The 21,515-nt window shown below is 47.1% G+C and overlaps 1 protein-coding gene and 1 long non-coding RNA gene across 6 annotated transcripts in view; both read left to right on the top strand.

Moving 5' to 3' along the window:
* Window positions 1-15,056, top strand: part of LOC106573409 (cyclic AMP-responsive element-binding protein 5) — an 88,687-nt gene extending 73,631 nt beyond the window's left edge. For all 5 annotated transcript variants that reach the window (XM_045719192.1, XM_045719191.1, XM_045719190.1 and 2 more), the window contains 4 exons: window positions 4,178-4,669; window positions 10,540-10,767; window positions 12,646-12,754; window positions 14,836-15,056. In XM_045719192.1, the coding sequence (XP_045575148.1) occupies window positions 4,178-4,669; window positions 10,540-10,767; window positions 12,646-12,754; window positions 14,836-14,990 (984 nt within the window). In that variant the 3' untranslated portion in view covers window positions 14,991-15,056. The remainder of the gene's footprint in view (window positions 1-4,177; window positions 4,670-10,539; window positions 10,768-12,645; window positions 12,755-14,835) is intronic.
* Window positions 15,057-15,148: 92 nt separating this feature from the next.
* LOC123743202 (uncharacterized) lies at window positions 15,149-21,257 on the top strand. Its single transcript, XR_006770024.1, has 2 exons — window positions 15,149-20,646; window positions 20,787-21,257. It is a non-coding gene; the product is annotated as an uncharacterized lncRNA (long non-coding RNA).
* The last annotated feature ends 258 nt before the right edge of the window (window positions 21,258-21,515 follow it).

The following is a 21,515-nucleotide window of genomic DNA, read 5'->3' as shown; positions in this document are numbered from 1 at the left end:
ATGAAGGTAATATAAAGAACAGGAACCATGACAGCAGTCGAATCTATGATGGTAATATAAAGAACAGGAACCATGACAGCAGTAGGATCTATGAAGGTAATATAAAGAACAGGAACCATGACAGCAGTAGGATCTATGAAGGTAATATAAAGAATAGGAACCATGACAGCAGTAGGATCTATGAAGGTAATATAAAGAACAGGAACCATGACAGCAGTAGGATCTATGAAGGTAATATAAAGAATAGGAACCATGACAGCAGTAGGATCTATGAAGGTAATATAAAGAACAGGAACCATGACAGCAGTAGGATCTATGAAGGTAATATAAAGAACAGGAACCATGACAGCAGTAGGATCTATGAAGGTAATATAAAGAACAGGAACCATGACAGCAGTAGGATCTATGAAGGTATTATAAAGAACAGGAACCATGACAGCAGTAGGATCTATGAAGGTAATATAAAGAACAGGAACCATGACAGCAGTAGGATCTATGAAGGTAATATAAAGAACAGGAACCATGACAGCAGTAGGATCTATGAAGGTAATATAAAGAACAGGAACCATGACAGCAGTAGGATCTATGAAGGTAATATAAAGAACAGGAACCATGACAGCAGTAGGATCTATGAAGGTAATATAAAGAACAGGAACCATGACAGCAGTAGGATCTATGAAGGTATTATGAAGAACAGGAACCGTGACAGCAGTAGGATCTATGAAGGTATTATAAAGAACAGGAACCATGACAGCAGTAGGATCTATGAAGGTAATATAAAGAACAGGAACCATGACAGCAGTAGGATCTATGAAGGTAATATAAAGAACAGGAACCATGACAGCAGTAGGATCTATGAAGGTAATATAAAGAACAGGAACCATGACAGCAGTAGGATCTATGAAGGTAATATAAAGAACAGGAACCATGGCAGCAGTAGGATCTATGAAGGTAATATAAAGAACAGGAACCATGACAGCAGTAGGATCTATGAAGGTAATATAAAGAACAGGAACTATGACAGCAGTAGGATCTATGAAGGTAATATAAAGAACAGGAACCATGACAGCAGTAGGACCTATGAAGGTAATATAAAGAACAGGAACCATGACAGCAGTAGGATCTATGAAGGTAATATAAAGAACAGGAACCATGACAGCAGTAGGATCTATGAAGGTATTATGAAGAACAGGAACCGTGACAGCAGTAGGATCTATGAAGGTAATATAAAGAACAGGAACCATGACAGCAGTAGGATCTATGAAGGTAATATAAAGAACAGGAACCATGACAGCAGTAGGATCTATGAAGGTAAGAGAGAAAGGAGATGGAGAGAGACAGGAAATGGAGAGAGCAGAGATGGAGAGAGATAGGATATGGAGAGAGACAGGAGATGGAGAGAAAGGAGATGAAGAGAGACAGGAGATGAAAGAGACAGGAGATGGAGAGAGAGGAGATGGAGAGAGACAGGAGATGGAGAGAGAGGAGATGAGGAGATGGAGAGAGACAGGAGATGGAGAGAGAGGAGATGAAGAGAGAGGAGATGGAGAGAGACAGGAGATGGAGAGAGACAGGAGATGGAGAGAGACAGGAGATGGAGAGAGAGGAGATGGAGAGAGACAGGAGATGGAGAGGGAGGAGATGGAGAGAGAGGAGATGGAGGGAGAGGAGATGAAGAGAGAGGAGATCGAGAGACAGGAGATGGAGAGAGAGGAGATGGAGAGAGAGAGGAGATGGAGAAAGAGGAGATGGAGAGGCAGGAGATGGAGAGGGAGGAGATGGAGAGGGAGGAGATGGAGAGAGTGGAGATGGAGAGGCAGGAGATGGAGAGAAAAGAGATGGAGAGAAAAGAGATGGAGAGAGAGGAGATGGAGAGAGAGGAGATGGAGAGTTAGCAGACAACATAAGACTAACATAAGTTAGTAAGTTTATAGATTTTGTGCCAATGATGAAAATCCCATTAATACTACCGTAAAGCTACAGTACAGTTCCTCTTTATGTTAACTGAGCACCTTTCAGAATGAAGCCCCAGCCAATCCACTACAGTCATTACAGTGGCAGTCCCAGACTCAACACTCTCTCACACTGTTATTCCAAAACCTCCTCCCAAATGGAACAGAAAAATGAAAAGGTGCAGACATGTTTTTTTTAATATTATGACTAAGTTAGTTCTCAACAGATCAGACGTGCAGTGAGTGCAGCAGACACGTTTTGGAACTTGTATGTTTGTATTCGGATTTGAGTGGGTGATTTTTCCCTTTCCTTGGGGGTTGTCTCTTTAAGTGTCTGCCCAAACAAACAGACACTTGAGGAGTGGTGTGGTGGGACTGGTAAACACCAGGAATACAGAGCACCTTGAAAAGCCCTCTCTCTCTCTCTCCCCCCATCTCTCTGCCTCTCTCTGCCTCTCTCACTGTCCCCTCTCTCGCTCTCTCTCTAACTCTCCCCATCTCTCTGCCTCTCTCTGCCTCTCTCACTGTCCCCTCTCTCGCTCTCTCTCTCTCTCTCTCTCTCGCTCTCTCTCTCTCTCTCGCTCTCTCTCTCTCTCTCTCTCTCTCGCTCTCTCTCCTCTCTCTCTGCCTCTGTCTCTCTCTTTATACCCCCATCTCTCGCTCTCTCCTCTCTCTCTCTCTCTCTCTCTCTCTCCCTCTCCCCCCATCGCTCTGCCTCTCTCTGCCTCTCTCTCTGCCTCTCTTTCTGCCTCTCTCTCTCTCTCTCCCCATCTCTCTGCCTCCCTCTGCCTCTCTCACTGTCTCCTCTCTCTCTCTCTCTCTCCCCCCCATCTCTCTGCCTATCTCACTGTCCCCTCTCTCGCTCTCTCTCTAACTCTCCCCCATCTCTCTGCCTCTCTCTGCCTCTCTCACTGTCCCCTTTCTCGCTCTCTCTCTCTCTCTCTCCCCCATCGCTCTGCCTCTCTCACTGTCCCCCCCTCTCTCTCTCTCTCTCTCTCTCTCTCTCTCCCCCATCGCTCTGCCTCTCTCACTGTCCCCCCCTCTCTCTCTCTCTCTCTCTCTCTCTCTCTCTCTCTCTCTCTCTCTCTCTCTCTCTCTCTCTCTCTCTCTCTCTCTCTCTCTCTCTCTCTCTCTCTCTCTCTCACTGTCCCACCCCTCCCTCCCTCCCTCTCTCTCTCTCTTTATACCCCCCATCTCTCGCTCTCTCCTCTCTCTCTCTCTCTCTCTCTCCTCTCCCCGCCTCTCTCTGCCTCTCTCTCTGCCTCTCTCTCTGCCTCTCTTTCTGCCTCTCTCTCCCCCATCTCTCTGCCTCCCTCTGCCTCTCTCACTGTCCCCCCTCTCTCTCCCCACTCTCTCTCTGCCTCTCTCTCTCTCTGGTCTCAGATCTTGGCCAGTTCTCAGAGCCTCTCAGTGAGTCTTAAGTAGACCACACGGTTAAAGCAACAAACCTGCCCCCTGAGTAAACATAGAACAGACCAGCCTCGGGCTCTCAGACAGACAGACAGACAGACAGACAGACAGACAGACAGACAGACAGACAGACAGACAGACAGACAGACAGACAGACAGACAGACAGACAGACAGACAGACAGACAGACAGACAGACAGACAGACAGACAGACAGACAGACAGACAGACAGACAGACGTATCCCTCATCCAGTTAGACCTGGAGAGAGGAAAGGAGAGAGAGATGGAGAGAGGAAAGGAGAGAGAGATGGAGAGAGGAAAGGAGAGAGAGATGGAGAGAGGAAAGGAGAGAGATGGAAAGGGAGAGAGAGAGCAAGATCACTGTCTAAACTGAGAGAAAGGGATAAAGAGAGAGGAAGGCAGAGGGAAGGGAGCGAGTGAAAGAGTGAGATGGAAAGTAAGAAGCCAGTAGAGAGAGAGAGAGAGAGAGGGTGAGGGCTGTCAGGCTCAGCTCTGCTTTGTACCTCAGCCGTGACATGTGGATGTACAGTATAAAGATGAATGCAGCAGTGTATCGTCTCACAGTCAATAGTCAACACACTTTCAATTGACCTACAGTACCTGTTGCCAGTTAACTCAATGATAGACTGTCAAACAGACAGTCTGGCCTAAAGAGATTAATCATTTAACTCTATGGTCTGGCATAGTAAGCCCCTGAAGTTTTTCCTGGCCACATGACTTGACCAGGAAGAACTTCTGTCCCTAATCCCAGTGAATGATAGAAACATGGCCATGTTGTTGTTCTTCTCCATACAGAGGCTGAAGGCGGCGCTAGCGCACCACCCGGGAGCCATCGCCAACGGCAACATGAACAGCATGGGTCACATGATGGAGATGATGTCATCGCGGCAGCAGCAGGAGCAGGGGGGCGGCCACCACCACCTTCACCCCTCCCACCCTCACCAGCACCTGCCGGCTCCGCCCCACAGCCACGCCTACCAGCACCACCCCCACCATCACCACAGCGGCCACAGCCAGGGCGGGCATGGCCAGGGCGGGCACCACCACCCACAGGGCCACAACCCCCATCACAACTCCCACCTGCCTCACCTCCACCCTGGACACCCACACCAGACCTCACCCCCGCCTCACCTCCACCCTGGGCACCCACACCAGACCTCACCCCCGCCTCACCTCCACCCTGGACACCCACACCAGACCTCACCCCCGCCTCACCTCCACCCTGGACACCCACACCAGACCTCACCCCACCCTCCACTTCACTCTGGACCAGGGTCACATTCACAGGTTAGCACTCACAAGTGATTATTTCCCCACGCATAGGTACCGGAGCCAGAGGTAGAGGAAGGTAAATATCAGAACCATTCATGTATATACAGAGGTTTATGAAGGTTTGTCACAAAACCAAAGCATGGCAAGTACCTACTGAAACCACATGTGAAGCCAAAAGCACCTACTTTAACCCAAACCATAAGAGTTCAGTCCTGTACTTTAACAGTCTGGTAGACAGACAGCCATTAGTGGTTTGGTTTAAATGCAGTAGAGGAAATTACATTACAAATTCACTGTAAAGCGCCGGGGCTGGTCAGACACATTTTCCTTCAGCCGTGGGCCGTGGCCATACTGCCAAGAAGAGGTTAGTTACCTGGCAACAGACACAAAGTCAGTTTTTCCTTTGAGGTTGGTCAGCTGCAGATCAGTCTCAGCGGTCTGGAGGGTCAGCTGCAGATCAGTCTCAGCGGTCAGGAGGGTCAGCTGGGGGTCAGTCTCAGCGTTCAGGAGGGTCAGCTGCAGATCAGTCTCAGCGGTCAGGAGGGTCAGCTGCAGATCAGTCTCAGCGGTCAGGAGGGTCAGCTGCAGATCAGTCTCAGCGGTCAGGAGGGTCAGCTGCAGATCAGTCTCAGCGGTCAGGAGGGTCAGCTGCAGATCAGTCTCAGCGGTCAGGAGGGTCAGCTGCAGATCAGTCTCAGCGGTCAGGAGGGTCAGCTGGAGGTCAGTCTCAGCGGTCAGGAGGGTCAGCTGCAGATCAGTCTCAGCGGTCAGGAGGGTCAGCTGCAGGTCAGTCTCAGTGGTCAGGAGGGTCAGCTGGAGGTCAGTCTCAGCGGTCAGGAGGGTCAGCTGCAGATCAGTCTCAGCGGTCAGGAGGGTCAGCTGCAGATCAGTCTCAGCGGTCAGGAGGGTCAGCTGCAGGTCAGTCTCAGCGGTCAGGAGGGTCAGCTGCAGATCAGTCTCAGCGGTCAGGAGGGTCAGCTGCAGATCAGTCTCAGCGGTCAGGAGGGTCAGCTGCAGATCAGTCTCAGCGGTCAGGAGGGTCAGCTGCAGATCAGTCTCAGTGGTCAGGAGGGTCAGCTGCAGATCAGTCTCAGCGGTCAAGAGGGTCAGCTGCAGATCAGTCTCAGTGGTCAGGAGGGTCAGCTGCAGATCAGTCTCAGCGGTCAAGAGGGTCAGCTGCAGATCAGTCTCAGCGGTCAGGAGGGTCAGCTGCAGGTCAGTCTCAGCGGTCAGGAGGGTCAGCTGCAGATCAGTCTAATCTTAAATACCTCACACGCACTCGTTTGGGGAGTTTAGGCCTTTACTCTGTTAGGTTGCTATAACATATGAACTGGGCTTCAGTCAGTCAGTCCAGTGGTCACAACATGTTCCAGGTGTTGTAGGGTTAGGATAATGTACAGACCAGGGCTTCAGTCAGTCAGTCCAGTGGTCACAACATGTTCCAGGTGTTGTAGGGTTAGGATAATGTACAGACCAGGGCTTCAGTCAGTCAGTCCAGTGGTCACAACATGTTCCAGGTGTTGTAGGGTTAGGATAATGTACAGACCAGGGCTTCAGTCAGTCAGTCCAGTGGTCACAACATGTCCCAGGTGTTGTAGGGTTAGGATAATGTACAGACCAGGGCTTCAGTCAGTCAGTCCAGTGGTCACAACATGTTCCAGGTGTTGTAGGGTTAGGATAATGTACAGACCAGGGCTTCAGTCAGTCAGTCCAGTGGTCACAACATGTTCCAGGTGTTGTAGGGTTAGGATAATGTACAGACCAGGGCTTCAGTCAGTCAGTCCAGTGGTCACAACATGTTCCAGGTGTTGTAGGGTTAGGATAATGTACAGACCAGGGCTTCAGTCAGTCAGTCCAGTGGGCACAACATGTTCCAGGTGTTGTAGGGTTAGGATAATGTACAGACCAGGGCTTCAGTCAGTCAGTCCAGTGGGCACAACATGTTCCAGGTGTTGTAGGGTTAGGATAATGTACAGACCAGGGCTTCAGTCAGTCAGTCCAGTGGTCACAACATGTTCCAGGTGTTGTAGGGTTAGGATAATGTACAGACCAGGGCTTCAGTCAGTCAGTCCAGTGGTCACAACATGTTCCAGGTGTTGTAGGGTTAGGATAATGTACAGACCAGGGCTTCAGTCAGTCAGTCCAGTGGTCACAACATGTTCCAGGTGTTGTAGGGTTAGGATAATGTACAGACCAGGGCTTCAGTCAGTCAGTCCAGTGGTCACAACATGTTCCAGGTGTTGTAGGGTTAGGATAATGTACAGACCAGGGCTTCAGTCAGTCAGTCCAGTGGTCACAACATGTTCCAGGTGTTGTAGGGTTAGGATAATGTACAGACCAGGGCTTCAGTCAGTCAGTCCAGTGGTCACAACATGTTCTAGGTGTTGTAAGCCTATAAGACTGGGTTATTAGCACTAGTCATGGAGACCTGACAGAACACACAGCCTAGCATCAACTAACAATACATACTGTTATTGTCTTTGGTTTTCACCTATATTTGACATTGATTCAAACATTTGTCCCAGGACTGATGTTGTGATGTTGACATGGAAGTTAGTGATGTAAATTACAATAAGTCCAAAGGTTAACTAAGACCATTAATGTATATTTCACTGTTGAGCCATCAGGACCCCCCCCCCCCCATGTATGTTCCAAATATATCCTTCTGTACCATTAAAACATTACAACAACACTGGCTGTATACACAGCCACCATCAAAGCAACTTGTATTTTCCACCTTCCTCCTAAAAACGGCAATGATCTGAGGACTGAAAGCACTTGACCCATGCCAAGTATATGTCAGGACCAGTCAGTGGGCAAACTGAGGGCTTTTAGAAGGCAGAGCAGGCTCTTTCTGACTGTGTGTCTGTGAGGGTTAGGCTGAGTGGAGGTGGGCGGTGGAAAACTGGCCTGACACTTCTTTAACAAGGCGGGCAGGGCTGCTCTGTAAATCAGTCCAGTTACTCACTCACCCACCCACCTGCTCCTGACTGACTGACTGACTGACTGATTGACTGACTGACTGACGCCCTCAGACGGGGAAGAAGTGGTGGGGAGGTGGAGGGCACGTGGCGTAGGCATAATTTGGTTTTTAGGGAAGTGGCCGTGAATAGTGACTTTAAACAGGTAGAGTAGGGACTGTGAATAGTGACTTTAAACAGGTAGAGTAGGGACTGTGAATAGTGACTTTAAACAGGTAGAGTAGGGACTGTGAATAGTGACTTTAAACAGGTAGAGTAGGGACCGTGAATAGTGACTTTAAACAGGTAGAGTAGGGACTGTGAATAGTGACTTTAAACAGGTAGAGTAGGGACTGTGAATAGTGACTTTAAACAGGTAGAGTAGGGACTGTGAATAGTGACTTTAAACAGGTAGAGTAGGGACTGTGAATAGTGACTTTAAACAGGTAGAGTAGGGACTGTGAATAGTGACTTTAAACAGGTAGAGTAGGGACCGTGAATAGTGACTTCAAACAGGTAGAGTAGGGACAGTGAATAGTGACTTTAAACAGGTAGAGTAGGGACTGTGAATAGTGACTTTAAACAGGTAGAGTAGGGACTGTGAGTAGTGACTTTAAACAGGTAGACTAGGGACTGTGAATAGTGACTTTAAACAGGTAGAGTAGGGACTGTGAATACTGACTTTAAACAGGTAGAGTAGGGACTGTGAATAGTGACTATAAACAGGTAGACTAGGGACTGTGAATAGTGACTTTAAACAGGTAGAGTAGGGACTGTGAATACTGACTTTAAACAGGTAGAGTAGGGACTGTGAATACTGACTTTAAACAGGTAGAGTAGGGACTGTGAATAGTGATTTTAAACAGGTTGTCACGGGTGCTATCTTCGAATTCCCCGTCATAAATCAGCCAAGGCGCAGCGTGCCGGTAGTTCCACATATTTTATTAGTGAACCCGAACAAAACAAGAAACAGGTGAAACTGAAACAAACGTGACGTTCTGGCGCTGCTCACACACAGCTGCACAAAAACAAGATCCCACAAAAACACAGGGAAAAACAGGCTGCCTAAGTATGGCTTCCAATCAGAGACAAGGATAGACAGCTGCCTCTAATTGGAAACCATACCCGGCCAAAACATAGAACACAAAACATAGAATGTCCACCCACCTATCACACCCTGACCTAACTAAACAGAGAAAACACAGCTCTCCTAGGTCAGAGTGTGACACAGGCAGAGTAGGGACTGTGAGTTGTGACTTTAAACAGGTAGAGTAGGGACTGTGAATAGTGACTTTAAACAGGTAGAGTAGGGACAGTGAATAGTGACTTTAAACAGGTAGAGTAGGGACTGTGAGTAGTGACTTTAAACAGGTAGACTAGGGACTGTGAATAGTGACTTTAAACAGGTAGAGTAGGGACTGTGAATACTGACTTTAAACAGGTAGAGTAGGGACTGTGAATAGTGACTATAAACAGGTAGAGTAGGGACTGTGAATAGTGACTTTAAACAGGTAGAGTAGGGACTGTGAATACTGACTTTAAACAGGTAGAGTAGGGACTGTGAATACTGACTTTAAACAGGTAGAGTAGGGACTGTGAATAGTGATTTTAAACAGGTTGTCACGGGTGCTATCTTCGAATTCCCCGTCATAAATCAGCCAAGGCGCAGCGTGCCGGTAGTTCCACATATTTTATTAGTGAACCCGAACAAAACAAGAAACAGGTGAAACTGAAACAAACGTGACGTTCTGGGGCTGCTCACACACAGCTGCACAAAAACAAGATCCCACAAAAACACAGGGAAAAACAGGCTGCCTAAGTATGGCTTCCAATCAGAGACAAGGATAGACAGCTGCCTCTAATTGGAAACCATACCCGGCCAAAACATAGAACACAAAACATAGAATGTCCACCCACCTATCACACCCTGACCTAACTAAACAGAGAAAACACAGCTCTCCTAGGTCAGAGTGTGACACAGGCAGAGTAGGGACTGTGAGTTGTGACTTTAAACAGGTAGAGTAGGGACTGTGAATAGTGACTTTAAACAGGTAGAGTAGGGACAGTGAATAGTGACTTTAAACAGGTAGAGTAGGGACTGTGAATAGTGACTTTAAACAGGTAGAGTAGGGACTGTGAATACTGACTTTAAACAGGTAGAGTAGGGACTGTGAATAGTGACTTTAAACAGGTAGAGTAGGGACAGTGAATAGTGACTTTAAACAGGTAGAGTAGGGACAGTGAATAGTGACTTTAAACAGGTAGAGTAGGGACTGTGAGTAGTGACTTTAAACAGGTAGAGTAGGGACTGTGAATAGTGACTTTAAACAGGTAGAGTAGGGACTGTGAATAGTGACTTTAAACAGGTAGAGTAGGGACTGTGAATACTGACTTTAAACAGGTAGAGTAGGGACTGTGAATAGTGACTTTAAACAGGTAGAGTAGGGACTGTGAATAGTGACTTTAAACAGGTAGAGTAGGGACTGTGAATAGTGACTTTAAACAGGTAGACTAGGGACTGTGAATAGTGACTTTAAACAGGTAGAGTAGGGACTGTGAATAGTGACTTTAAACAGGTAGAGTAGGGACTGTGAATAGTGACTTTAAACAGGTAGAGTAGGGACTGTGAATAGTGACTTTAAACAGGTAGAGTAGGGACTGTGAATAGTGACTTTAAACAGGTAGGGTAGAAGTTAGAACCAGGAGGGTACAACCAATTCAGCTAGGTTAAGACTTTCATGAGATGTTAGGGTAGATGAAACATGGAAATGAGACATGGTTGAAGTCCTTCTTAGTGACCTGTAAATGCGGAAGACACATTTCAGTTGAAGGCATTCAGTTGTACAACTGACTAGGTCTCCCCTTTCCCTTTCCCTTTGTGTGTGTGACCTTGTTCTCTCTCTGTCTCTCTCTCTCTCTCTCTAGTTGTCGCCGGCGGCCCAGCAGATGCAGCCGAGCCAGACGATGCAGTCTCCGACCCCTAGCGGTGGACGCCGCAGGCGGACGGTGGACGAGGACCCTGACGAACGGCGGCGGAAGTTTCTGGAGAGAAACCGAGCGGCGGCCACGCGATGCAGACAGAAGAGGAAAGTATGGGTGGTGTCACTGGAGAAGAAGGCTGAAGAGCTGACCCAGACCAACATGCAGCTTCTGGTAGGAGTTATGTGGACTGGATGGTTATGTCCCAAATGGCACCCTATTTAATGCACTACTTTTGACCAGGGCCCATAGGGCCAATAGAGCTCTGGTCAAAAGTAGTGAGCTTATATAGGGAATATGGTGCTATTTGGGACGTGTTGCAGGTCTTCACATTAGACTTTTATGTCCATAAAGCAGGGAGATGTAGTAAATATGTTCTCTACTGCAGGGCCACACACCTTTGATGGGGCAGGTGCTCAGAGTGAAAACACTTGTTCTGCTACTGACAGGGGCGACCTGCAGCTGCCCCCTTCCCTGAAAAGACACTAAACATTTAATAAAAAGTCATTTGTTTGAAAAAACAGCATTTCACTACACCTGCAATAACATCTGCTAAATATGTGTGTGACCAATAAAATTAGATTTGATTTTAATCAAAAGGGACCGTTTTTTTCATAAGTGGGTAAAAGTGCAGATGCTCCAGCACCCCTAGAGCTGTGTACGTGCCTGCATCACTATGTACAGCATTCTAAATAAAGTTTAGTGAATTGAATTGAATGCTGCTCAACTCTTGTAAAAGTTAGGTAACACCCATCTCCAACACAGACCTTCTTTCTTTCTCCAACTCTACCAATGGTTGTTTTCCTTTCATCCACACGTCTCTGCTTCTCTATAGTTCAGATCATGAAGACCAAGCACTTTCAATGTGTTTGATGTTCTTTCAACCTGGGAGGAGAACTGCTCCACTAAACTCAGACATACTGCCACTCTCCCTTGTTATAGTTATAGGGGCTTGTTGTAGTTCAGTCTGTTGTTCCGTAGGGGCTTGTTGTAGTTCAGTCTGTTGTTCCGTAGGGGCTTGTTGTAGTTCAGTCTGTTGTTCCGTAGGGGCTTGTTGTAGTTCAGTCTGTTGTTCCGTAGGGGCTTGTTGTAGTTCAGTGTGTTGTTCTGTAGGGGCTTGTTGTAGTTCAGTCTGTTGTTCCGTAGGGGCTTGTTGTAGTTCAGTCTGTTGTTCCGTAGGGGCTTGTTGTAGTTCAGTCTGTTGTTCCATAGGAGCTTGTTGTAGTTCAGTCTGTTGTTCCGTAGGGGCTTGTTGTAGTTCAGTCTGTTGTTCCGTAGGGGCTTGTTGTAGTTCAGTCTGTTGTTCCGTAGGGGCTTGTTGTAGTTCAGTCTGTTGTTCCGTAGGGGCTTGTTGTAGTTCAGTCAGTTGTTCCGTAGGGGCTTGTTGTAGTTCAGTCTGTTGTTCCGTAGGGGCTTGTTGTAGTTCAGTCTGTTGTTCCGTAGGGGCTTGTTGTAGTTCAGTCTGTTGTTCCGTAGGGGCTTGTTGTAGTTCAGTCTGTTGTTGCGTAGGGGCTTGTTGTAGTTCAGTCTGTTGTTCCGTAGGGGCTTGTTGTAGTTCAGTCTGTTGTTCCGTAGGGGCTTGTTGTAGTTCTAGGAGGCAGACACTCAGAGATTTTCAACCATAAATCAAAACCAGCCCCTGAAATGATGTCTTTCTTTTGACATTCCTAATAACGAGCTGGTTCATTTATTTGCCGTAGTTTTATTAAATTCCAATTAAGATTGAAATCTTAATCCTGTAACTGTACATGGTTTTAGCAATGACAATAAACTTAATCGCAGTAATGATGCAGAATGTTTATTGTGAGTTTTGCAGTGTGGCTTAAACAAGCTATTTTCCTTTTATAAAAAATGGGCCTTTATCAAGTATCTATTCAACAACAAAAAAAGCTGAATTTATTCACCAAGCAGAGATAATCACTCAGTCCAGCTAACAGTAAATCTCTCTTATTGTGCTCAAAATGTGTGTAGGGTGGGTAACTGTAAAGCACTTTGTGGAAACTGCTGATGTAAAAAGGGCTTTATTAAACACATTTGATTGATTGTTTTCAGAATGAGGTGACCATGCTGAAGAACGAGGTGACCCAACTCAAGCAGCTCCTCCTCACCCATAAAGACTGCCCCATCACCACTCTGCAGAAAGACTCCCAAGGTTACCTCAGTGAGTAGCTTGTTCACACACACACACACACACACACACACACACACACACACACACACACACACACACACACACACACACACACACACACACACACACACACACACACACACACACACACACACACACACACACACACAAAACCCCGAAACACACACACTCATCCCTGTGCCTTATCACGAGTATGCAGCTAAACCTGCATAGAGAACCTTCCCAGTTCTCCAGCCATACAGCCATACAGTGTCTGTGTGTATGAGTCAGAAGCAGTCCTGAGGTTAGGGTGTTCAGTCCAGGGTGGTGACTGTCAAGACATCCTGTCCCACACTCACTGCACTATGAGGACATATGGATCCTGCCATGTGTATCACACAGGGTGTACGGATGCTGGCAGGAGCCACGCTGTTTCATGGATGTGGGGGAGAGAGGCACTAGGATAGCACCTGGCCTGGAAGTCTGGTACTGGTCATCACAACCCCAGAATATGAGGCCTGTTTTTCCATCAGAAGTGGACCGGAGTCATAGAACTGAACCACAGCCCTTGGTCGCTGCAGAGATTCCACTGAAGAAAGATGTCACAGACTGCCGACCGGCGTCCAAACTCCCATGTCCCGTCCCGCCGGTCCCGATCCCCCTGCTGGTTATTGGACTGTTCCACAGCAGCAGAGTATGACATCAGAACCCCACCCTCTGATATGGATAGGAGTGACATTTCCATGTAATTAGGAGAAGGCAGAAGGCCCTCCCTGTGCTGTGAGGCTTCAGCAGACAGGCAGGGGAAAATCAGGCTCACTTCCCCTCGCACTGCCCTGCTCTCAATGGCTCCTTGTTTAGAGGGTGAGTAGACTGGGCTGGACTGACTGACTGGGAGAGACTTGCATTGATAAGCCCAGTCTGTCTGTGTACAGATGTCACTCCTAGTATGTTGTGAAAATGTATCAAACATGTTTTCAAAGGGATAAAGTTTTTTTAATGCATGTTTATTTGACCCTTTTCATACATAGGACGCAGCTACAGTAACGGGTGGATAATTGATAACCTTTCAGACAATTTACAAAGCGTCTACTTTTTTTAGACAGTAGAATTCTGCTTCGGCATAGAATGTTCTATTGTTTCCCTGACAACAATAAACATTGATTGATGGGGCGGCAGGTAGCCTAGTGGTTAGAGTGTTGGACTAGTAACCGAAAGGTTGCCAGATCAAATCCCCGAGCTGACAAGGTAAAAATCTGTCGTTCTTCCCCTGAACAAGGCAGTTAACCCACTGTTCCTAGGCCGTCATTGTAAATAAGAATTAGTTGTTAACTGACCTACCCAGTTAAATAAATAAAGTGCTGCTGTTCTTCAGCAGTTTGTTTTATGGTAGATAGATGTGTTTTCTTTCTACTAAATGTATTTGTCAGTGATTGTATTTAACATACTTCAAAGTACTTTTCTTAGGAGAGAGTGGTCTGAGCGCAGGCAGATGGAGATCATTTGATTGACAGTTGTGGTTGCCTAGTGATGGATGTTAGCCCGGCTTCAGAAGCAGCAGTTAAATGCCTGTTCAGTGGTGCTTCAAAACTAAAGGTTTGGTGGAGGCTTTTCAAAAGCTGCAGTGTTACCGTTCAGACAGACAACAAACATGGCGAAGCCGAGGTGCTTTCAACGCGCCTCATTCCATTTATCTGAAAGGACTATATGATAGATGTTTCGTTGGAAAACACAGTGTTCAGTGGTTTATACTGTACATAGAAATGTAACGATTCTATTTTTGGTGAAAATAAAGAGGGTTTTAACTGTTGGAGGTTGTTGGACCATGTTTGTTTAGGCTAAACAGACATCTAGAGACAGTTGTTCTATTGAGGGTTTCATGGTCACTACACACCCATTCATGTTTCTACAAGCACTGCACTCACACAGATATGACACACACACACACACACACACACACACACACACACACACACACACACACACACACACACACACACACACACACACACACACACACACACACACACACACACACACACACACACACACACACACACACACCATTAGCAATCATCCCCTCACCCTGTGTGTTGTCCTCTTCCCCTCAGGTCCAGACAGCAGTCCAGCAGGCAGCCCGGCCCCAGCCTGCTCCCAGCAGCAGGTCATCCAGCACAACAACATCACCACCTCCAGCACAGCTGTAGGGGGCAGCACTGTGCACGGCCTGCCCAACCACCGCACAGACATCAACCCCATCCACTAGAGACAAGACAGAGAGAGACTACAGTACCCCCCCAGTCCGTACCCCCAGCCCCCAACCCGTACCCCCAGCCCCCAGCCCGTACCCCCAGTCCGTAACCCCAGCCCCCAACTTGTACCACCAGCCCCCAACCCGTACCACCAGCCCCCCAAGCCGTACCCCCAGCCCCAACCCCATCCCATCCCTGGTCTAACCCCCCCTTGCCTGGCTCTCTGAGGGCTGTCTGTTTGTTAGTACGGGACGGGCGGCCTCACACACTGCCTCCATCTCCAGGACCCGGTCCAGAGAAACCTCTGGAGAGAAACCTCTTGAAGAGAAACCTCTGGAGAGAAAACTCTGGAGGGAAACCTCTGGAGAGAAACCTCTGGAGAGAAACCTCTGAAGAGAAACCTCTGGAGAGAAACCTCTGGAGAGAAACCTCTGAAGAGAAACCTCTGGAGGGAAACCTCTGAAGAGAAACCTCTGAAGAGAAACCTCTGGAGAGAAACCTCTGGAGAGAAACCTCTGGAGAGAAACCTCTGGAGAGAAACCTCTGGAGAGAAACCTCTGGAGGGAAACCTCTGAAGAGAAACCTCTGGAGGGAAACCTCTGAAGAGAAACCTCTGGAGAGAAACCTCTGGAGAGAAACCTCTGGAGGGAAACCTCTGGAGGGAAACCTCTGAAGAGAAACCTCTGGAGAGAAACCTCTGGAGAGAAACCTCTGGAGAGAAACCTCTGAAGACAAACCTCTGAAGAGAAACCTCTGGAGAGAAACCTCTGGAGAGAAACCTCTGGAGAGAAACCTCTGGAGAGAAACCTCTGGAGGGAAACCTCTGAAGAGAAACCTCTGAAGACAAACCTCTGGAGAGAAACCTCGGAGGCCTGCAGGGCTGCTCTTTCTACAGTAGCTATAGTAGTATTTTTATAGACCTTTTTAACTAATATGTGTTCTCTGGGTTTGTCTTCGATCTTATTTGTCTTCTATTTTTGTCTCATGTTTTTTATCTATTTTTTTTACATTTGTACTTTAGTTGAAAGGGAGTTTTGCAATTCATGCAGCATTAACCCGTGTGGCGTTTTTGTGATGTCATACCTCTGTTAGACCGACACCCTCACCGGGTCACTGTGGTGACACAGCAATGGGACATGAGCCTCAGAACGCCACCTCTGTGACCCCCCTAACGTCACCTCTGTGACCCTCCCTAACGTCACCTCTGTGACCTCCCTAACGTCACCTCTGTGACTATGTCTGCGTCCCAAATGGAACATTTTCCTCTATAAAGGCCACAACTTTTGACCAGAGCCTTATGGGTAAATGCCATTTGGGACGATTCTCTTGTATGTGTGCTTGTGACTGATGGATTGACTAGCAGAGACTGAGTCTGAGTACCACTGTCAGATAAGTATGTGTCAGATAGTTACTGTGTTGAATAGTGTAATGTTCTGGTTACATGTGTAACATACAGGGTATGTAGTGTCAGGTACTTGATCAGATGCTTAGCTAAGAAAGTGTGTGGGATGCTACTGCCTCCACGTTGTTGTTGTTGTTGTTGATGTTGTTGTTTTTAACCAAGTCGAACTGTTGCCATGATATGCTATTACTTGGTTACGCACCGGAATCTGGCGTTTCTATTGAATTATGCTCTTTTTCTAGAAAGGACCATGACTGTTACCCTAGCAACCCATCGATGCTATTTAGAGGGCGTTACATGTAATGAAAGATTGAACGGTGTTGAGAATATGTTCAAATTGAAGCAATACATCCTAGTATTGTTGTTCTATCAGCCATATTACCCTGCACTGTGACACCAGCTAGCCGAGGCAGCTCTGGAGGCTGTCCCCTGACCCCTGTCTCCTCCACTCTCCTGGAGGCTGACCCCTGACCCCTGTCTCCACTCTTCTGGAGGCTTACCCCTGTCTCCTGCACTCTCTTGGAGGCTGACCCCTGTCTCCTCCACTCTCCTGGAGGCTTACCCCTGTCTCCTCCACTCTCCTGGAGGCTGACCCCTGTCTCCTCCACTCTCCTGGAGGCTGACCCCTGTCTCCTCCACTCTCCTGGAGGCTGACCCCTGTCTCCTCCACTCTCCTGGAGGCTGACCCCTGAACCCTGTCTCCTCCACTCTTCTGAAGGCTTACCCCTGTCTCCTGCACTCTCCTGGAGGCTGACCCCTGACCTCTCCACTCTCCTGGAGGCTGACCCCTGTTTCCTCCAATCTCCTTTAGGCTGACCCCTGTCTCCTCCACTCTCCTGGAGGCTGACCCCTGACCCCTCCACTCTCCTGGATGGCTAACTCCTGACCCCCGTCTCCTCCACTCTCCTGGAGGCTGACTCCTGACCCCTGTCTCCTCCACTCTCCTGGAGGCTGACTCCTGACCCCTGTCTCCTCCACTCTCCTGGAGGCTGACTCCTGACCCCTGTCTCCTCCACTCTCCTGGAGGCTGAGCCCTGTCTCCTCCAATCTCCTGGAGGCTGACCCCTGTCTCCTCCACTCTCCTGGAGGCTGACCCCTGTCTCCTCCAATCTCCTGGAGGCTGACCCCTGTCTCCTCCACTCTCCTGGAGGCTGACCCCTCTCTCCTCCACTCTCCTGGAGGCTGACCCCTGACCCCTCCACTCTCCAGGACCAAGTAAAGCTTTAAGAGACATCTCCTTTAGTGTAGTTCTAGTGTTGCTGCAGCCAGGCTTCCAGAATTAGCGGCACATTCCAAATGACCTGAACATTCCAGATATGAGCCTGGCGTTGTCCTCTGTCTGCCTCAATATCCCAGGTGGGGTTGTCATACTGTAGGCGACATATAGAGAGAGATATGAGGTGAGAGAGTTGATTGATTCCATGCTTTTGTAGTCTGATTGTCAGTCTGTGTTTGACAGTTAAAGAACGATTGGCTGAGTTTCTATCCCTTTATAATGAAAAGGTCTTACTACCATCTCTAACGAGGCTCAGCAGTTTTAGCCGAATGCTTTCCAAAACATCACAACGTGCCTGAACTTCTCTGTCTTTTTTTTTATTACTAAATGGAATGTCAATTGTTTCAAATACCTTTTAATCATCATGAACTTTTCCATTGAGCTAACAAGCCTTTATAAGTCATTGTTTCCCCCAGTCTCAGTGAGTGTAGCGCTGATGGACACTGTGTCTGCTGTTGGTGTGTTTTCATGCCATTTAGCAGAGGCTTTTATTCAAACCACGAAGTGATGTATGCATTCTTTATGTGTGGATGGTCACGGGAGTCAAACCCACTATCCTGTTGTTGCAAGTGTCATGCTCTACCAACTGACCTACAGAGGACCAGTGTATTGTTAGGGAGTTTAGTCTGTAAGGGCAAAACCAGCTGGCTGACTGACCAGGGAGGAATAAGATGACCTTCTGTCTAACCTCTGACCTCTCCAACCCAGCTCTCCCACAGACAGGCTGACGTGTGTGTGTGTGTGTGTGTGTGTGTGTGTGTGTGTGTGTGTGTGTGTGTGTGTGTGTGTGTGTGTGTGTGTGTGTGTGTGTGTGTGTGTGTGTGTGTGTGTTCTCCATCAACACATCTTCCAACAGCCCTAACCAGTAGGAAAGCTCAATATTCACTTTAGTTTTGACCACAACTCTGTCACGCTTGCTCAAGTCACCCCTTAGTTAGCACTGATCTAGGATCAGCTTACACTCCCCATATCCAAACCTAAACCATTAGTGGAGGGGGACTCTAAACAGACCGTAGCTCAGTGTCTGGGAGAAACTCCACTTTTCCCTGAACATGTTGATACTTTAGCAGGACTAGTAGTAACTATGACTACATCCTTTAGTAGCAGTGAGCCAAGCAGCTCTACAGCCAGGTGAGTTAGAGAGACATCATGTAGCTGTCTATGCACTTTGACCTCTGGGATATCCAGAGGGTAGAATAGCCATATTGAGGTCTCAGTGATGCCCGGTTCAATACACCAGCGAGACTCTGTGTGACTGACTGTTTCTCTGTAGAGAGACTGACTGCATGGCAGTGACTGTTTCTCTGTAGAGACTGACTGCATGGCAGCGACTGTTTCTCTGTAGAGAGACTGACTGCATGGCAGTGACTGTTTCTCTGTAGAGACTGACTGCATGGCAGTGACTGTTTCTCTGTAGAGACTGACTGCATGGCAGTGACTGTTTCTCTGTAGAGACTGACTGCATGGCAGTGACTGTTTCTCTGTAGAGACTGACTGCATGGCAGTGACTGTTTCTCTGTAGAGACTGACTGCATGGCAGTGACTGTTTCTCTGTAGAGACTGACTGCATGGCAGTGACTGTTTCTCTGTAGAGAGTGACTGCATGGCAGTGACTGTTTCTCTGTAGAGACTGACTGCATGGCAGTGACTGTTTCCCTGTAGAGACTGACTGCATGGCAGTGACTGTGCCTAATGGTGGGGCTCCACAGGGTGCTCCTTAAAAAGCTTTAAACATGTACCTTTCAGATGTCTGTTACTACAACATTGTTCAGCTCCAGTTTGGCTCACTGTGAAAGGTAGCTAACTAAATGAATAAGGTCAACTTGAAACATGCATTCGCTTTTTCTCCAGTGTGTTGCACAAAGGTTTTGTAGAAAGGCTCGGACAGTGGGTTTGAGAGGTGTGATAATAACTGATCTTATGAAAGGTTGAACATGTATTAAGGCCTTCCTGTATTACAAAAAAGTGAAACACCTACAAAGCGCCTTATTTCATCAACTTTGTATTTTCTTTTGAATCTCTAAACGTTGTGGCTTATTACTTTCACCAACTACTTGAGTATTTAACTGTTCTGAAATAAAACATGTTGCATCATGGGGAATATATGGCATTGACCTCAACATATTCAACTGGAATTGTTGTTTGATGTTTTGTTGGAATGACAGCTAATAGTCTGGTGTTTCTAACAGTGGACAGACACAGGTCAAGCATAAGGAAGACAGGTTAGTCTGACTGTACAGGCAGACATAAGAGACAGGTTAGTCTGACTGTACAGGCAGACATAAGAGACAGGTTAGTCTAACTGTACAGGCAGACATAAGAGACAGGTTAGTCTAACTGTACAGGCAGACATAAGAGACAGGTTAGTCTGACTGTACAGGCAGACATAAGAGACAGGTTAGTCTAACTGTACAGGCAGACATAAGCGACAGGTTAGTCTAACTGTACAGGCAGACATAAGCGACAGGTTAGTCTAACTGTACAGGCAGACATAAGCGACAGGTTAGTCTAACTGTACAGGCAGACATAAGAGACAGGTTAGTCTAACTGTACAGGCAGACATAAGAGACAGGTTAGTCTAACTGTACAGGCAGACATAAGAGACAGGTTAGTCTAACTGTACAGGCAGACATAAGAGACAGGTTAGTCTAACTGTACAGGCAGACATAAGAGACAGGTTAGTCTAACTGTACAGGCAGACATAAGAGACAGGTTAGTCTAACTGTACAGGCAGACATAAGAGACAGGTTAGTCTAACTGTACAGGCAGACATAAGAGACAGGTTAGTCTAACTGTACAGGCAGACATAAGAGACAGGTTAGTCTGACTGTACAGGCAGACATAAGAGACAGGTTAGTCTGACTGTACAGGCAGACATAAGAGACAGGTTAGTCTAACTGTACAGGCAGACATAAGAGACAGGTTAGTCTAACTGTACAGGCAGACATAAGAGACATGTTAGTCTAACTGTACAGGCAGACATAAGAGACAGGTTAGTCTAACTGTACAGGCAGACATAAGAGACAGGTTAGTCTAACTGTACAGGCAGACATAAGAGACAGGTTAGTCTAACTGTACAGGCAGACATAAGAGACATGTTAGTCTAACTGTACAGGCAGACATAAGAGACAGGTTTGTGAGTTCAGGATGAGTGTCTGTGGGTTTCTGGGAGAGAGGTGGAGGACAATGCCTGCACATTAATACAAGTATAAATGTATCATTTTAAATATAAAACTATAAATATTGTATAGAATGTCATTCATTTTTATAATCTTGACTGTACATGTAATGCAACCACCTTTCTTTTTGAAAGGAGTCTTTGATGTTTTGTACATGTATGTAAATGATGTTTGCTTAGCAGTTGTTTGCAGCCTTCTCAATGTATGTTCGTCAAGGTTCATTTCCGCGCTTCGATACGTGTCCACGGTTTATTATACGTCATGGATTGATGAATTCATAATTGCCTGCATAACTTTGTACATGTTTGTGTCTCTCATCACAGCATATTGTATGGTCTGCGTTTTGTTTAGCAGTTGTACAGATGTTACATATCACTGCGGCTACATTACAGTAGGAGAATAAAGCACTTGTTCTGTAACATTACTCAACTGGCTCAAATGTCTTCAGATGTACCTTTTGAAGCACAGACAAACCATAGAACCTTAGAATGTACACGGAGTATACACCAGTGGAGGCTGCTGAGGTGAGGACGGCTCATAATGATGTCTGGAACTGAGCAGATGGAATGGCACCAAACACATTCCACCTATTCTGCTCCAGCTGTTACCACCAGGCCGTTCTCCCTAATTAAGGTGCCACCAACCTCCTGTGGTATATATACAGAGTACATTAAGAACAGCT

Source organism: Salmo salar, chromosome ssa05, assembly GCF_905237065.1.
Source record: "Salmo salar chromosome ssa05, Ssal_v3.1, whole genome shotgun sequence".
NCBI classification, from domain to species: Eukaryota; Metazoa; Chordata; class Actinopteri; order Salmoniformes; family Salmonidae; genus Salmo; species Salmo salar.
The sequence above is the reverse complement of the archived record's forward strand: the minus strand, read 5'-3'. Positions and strand labels throughout refer to the sequence as shown.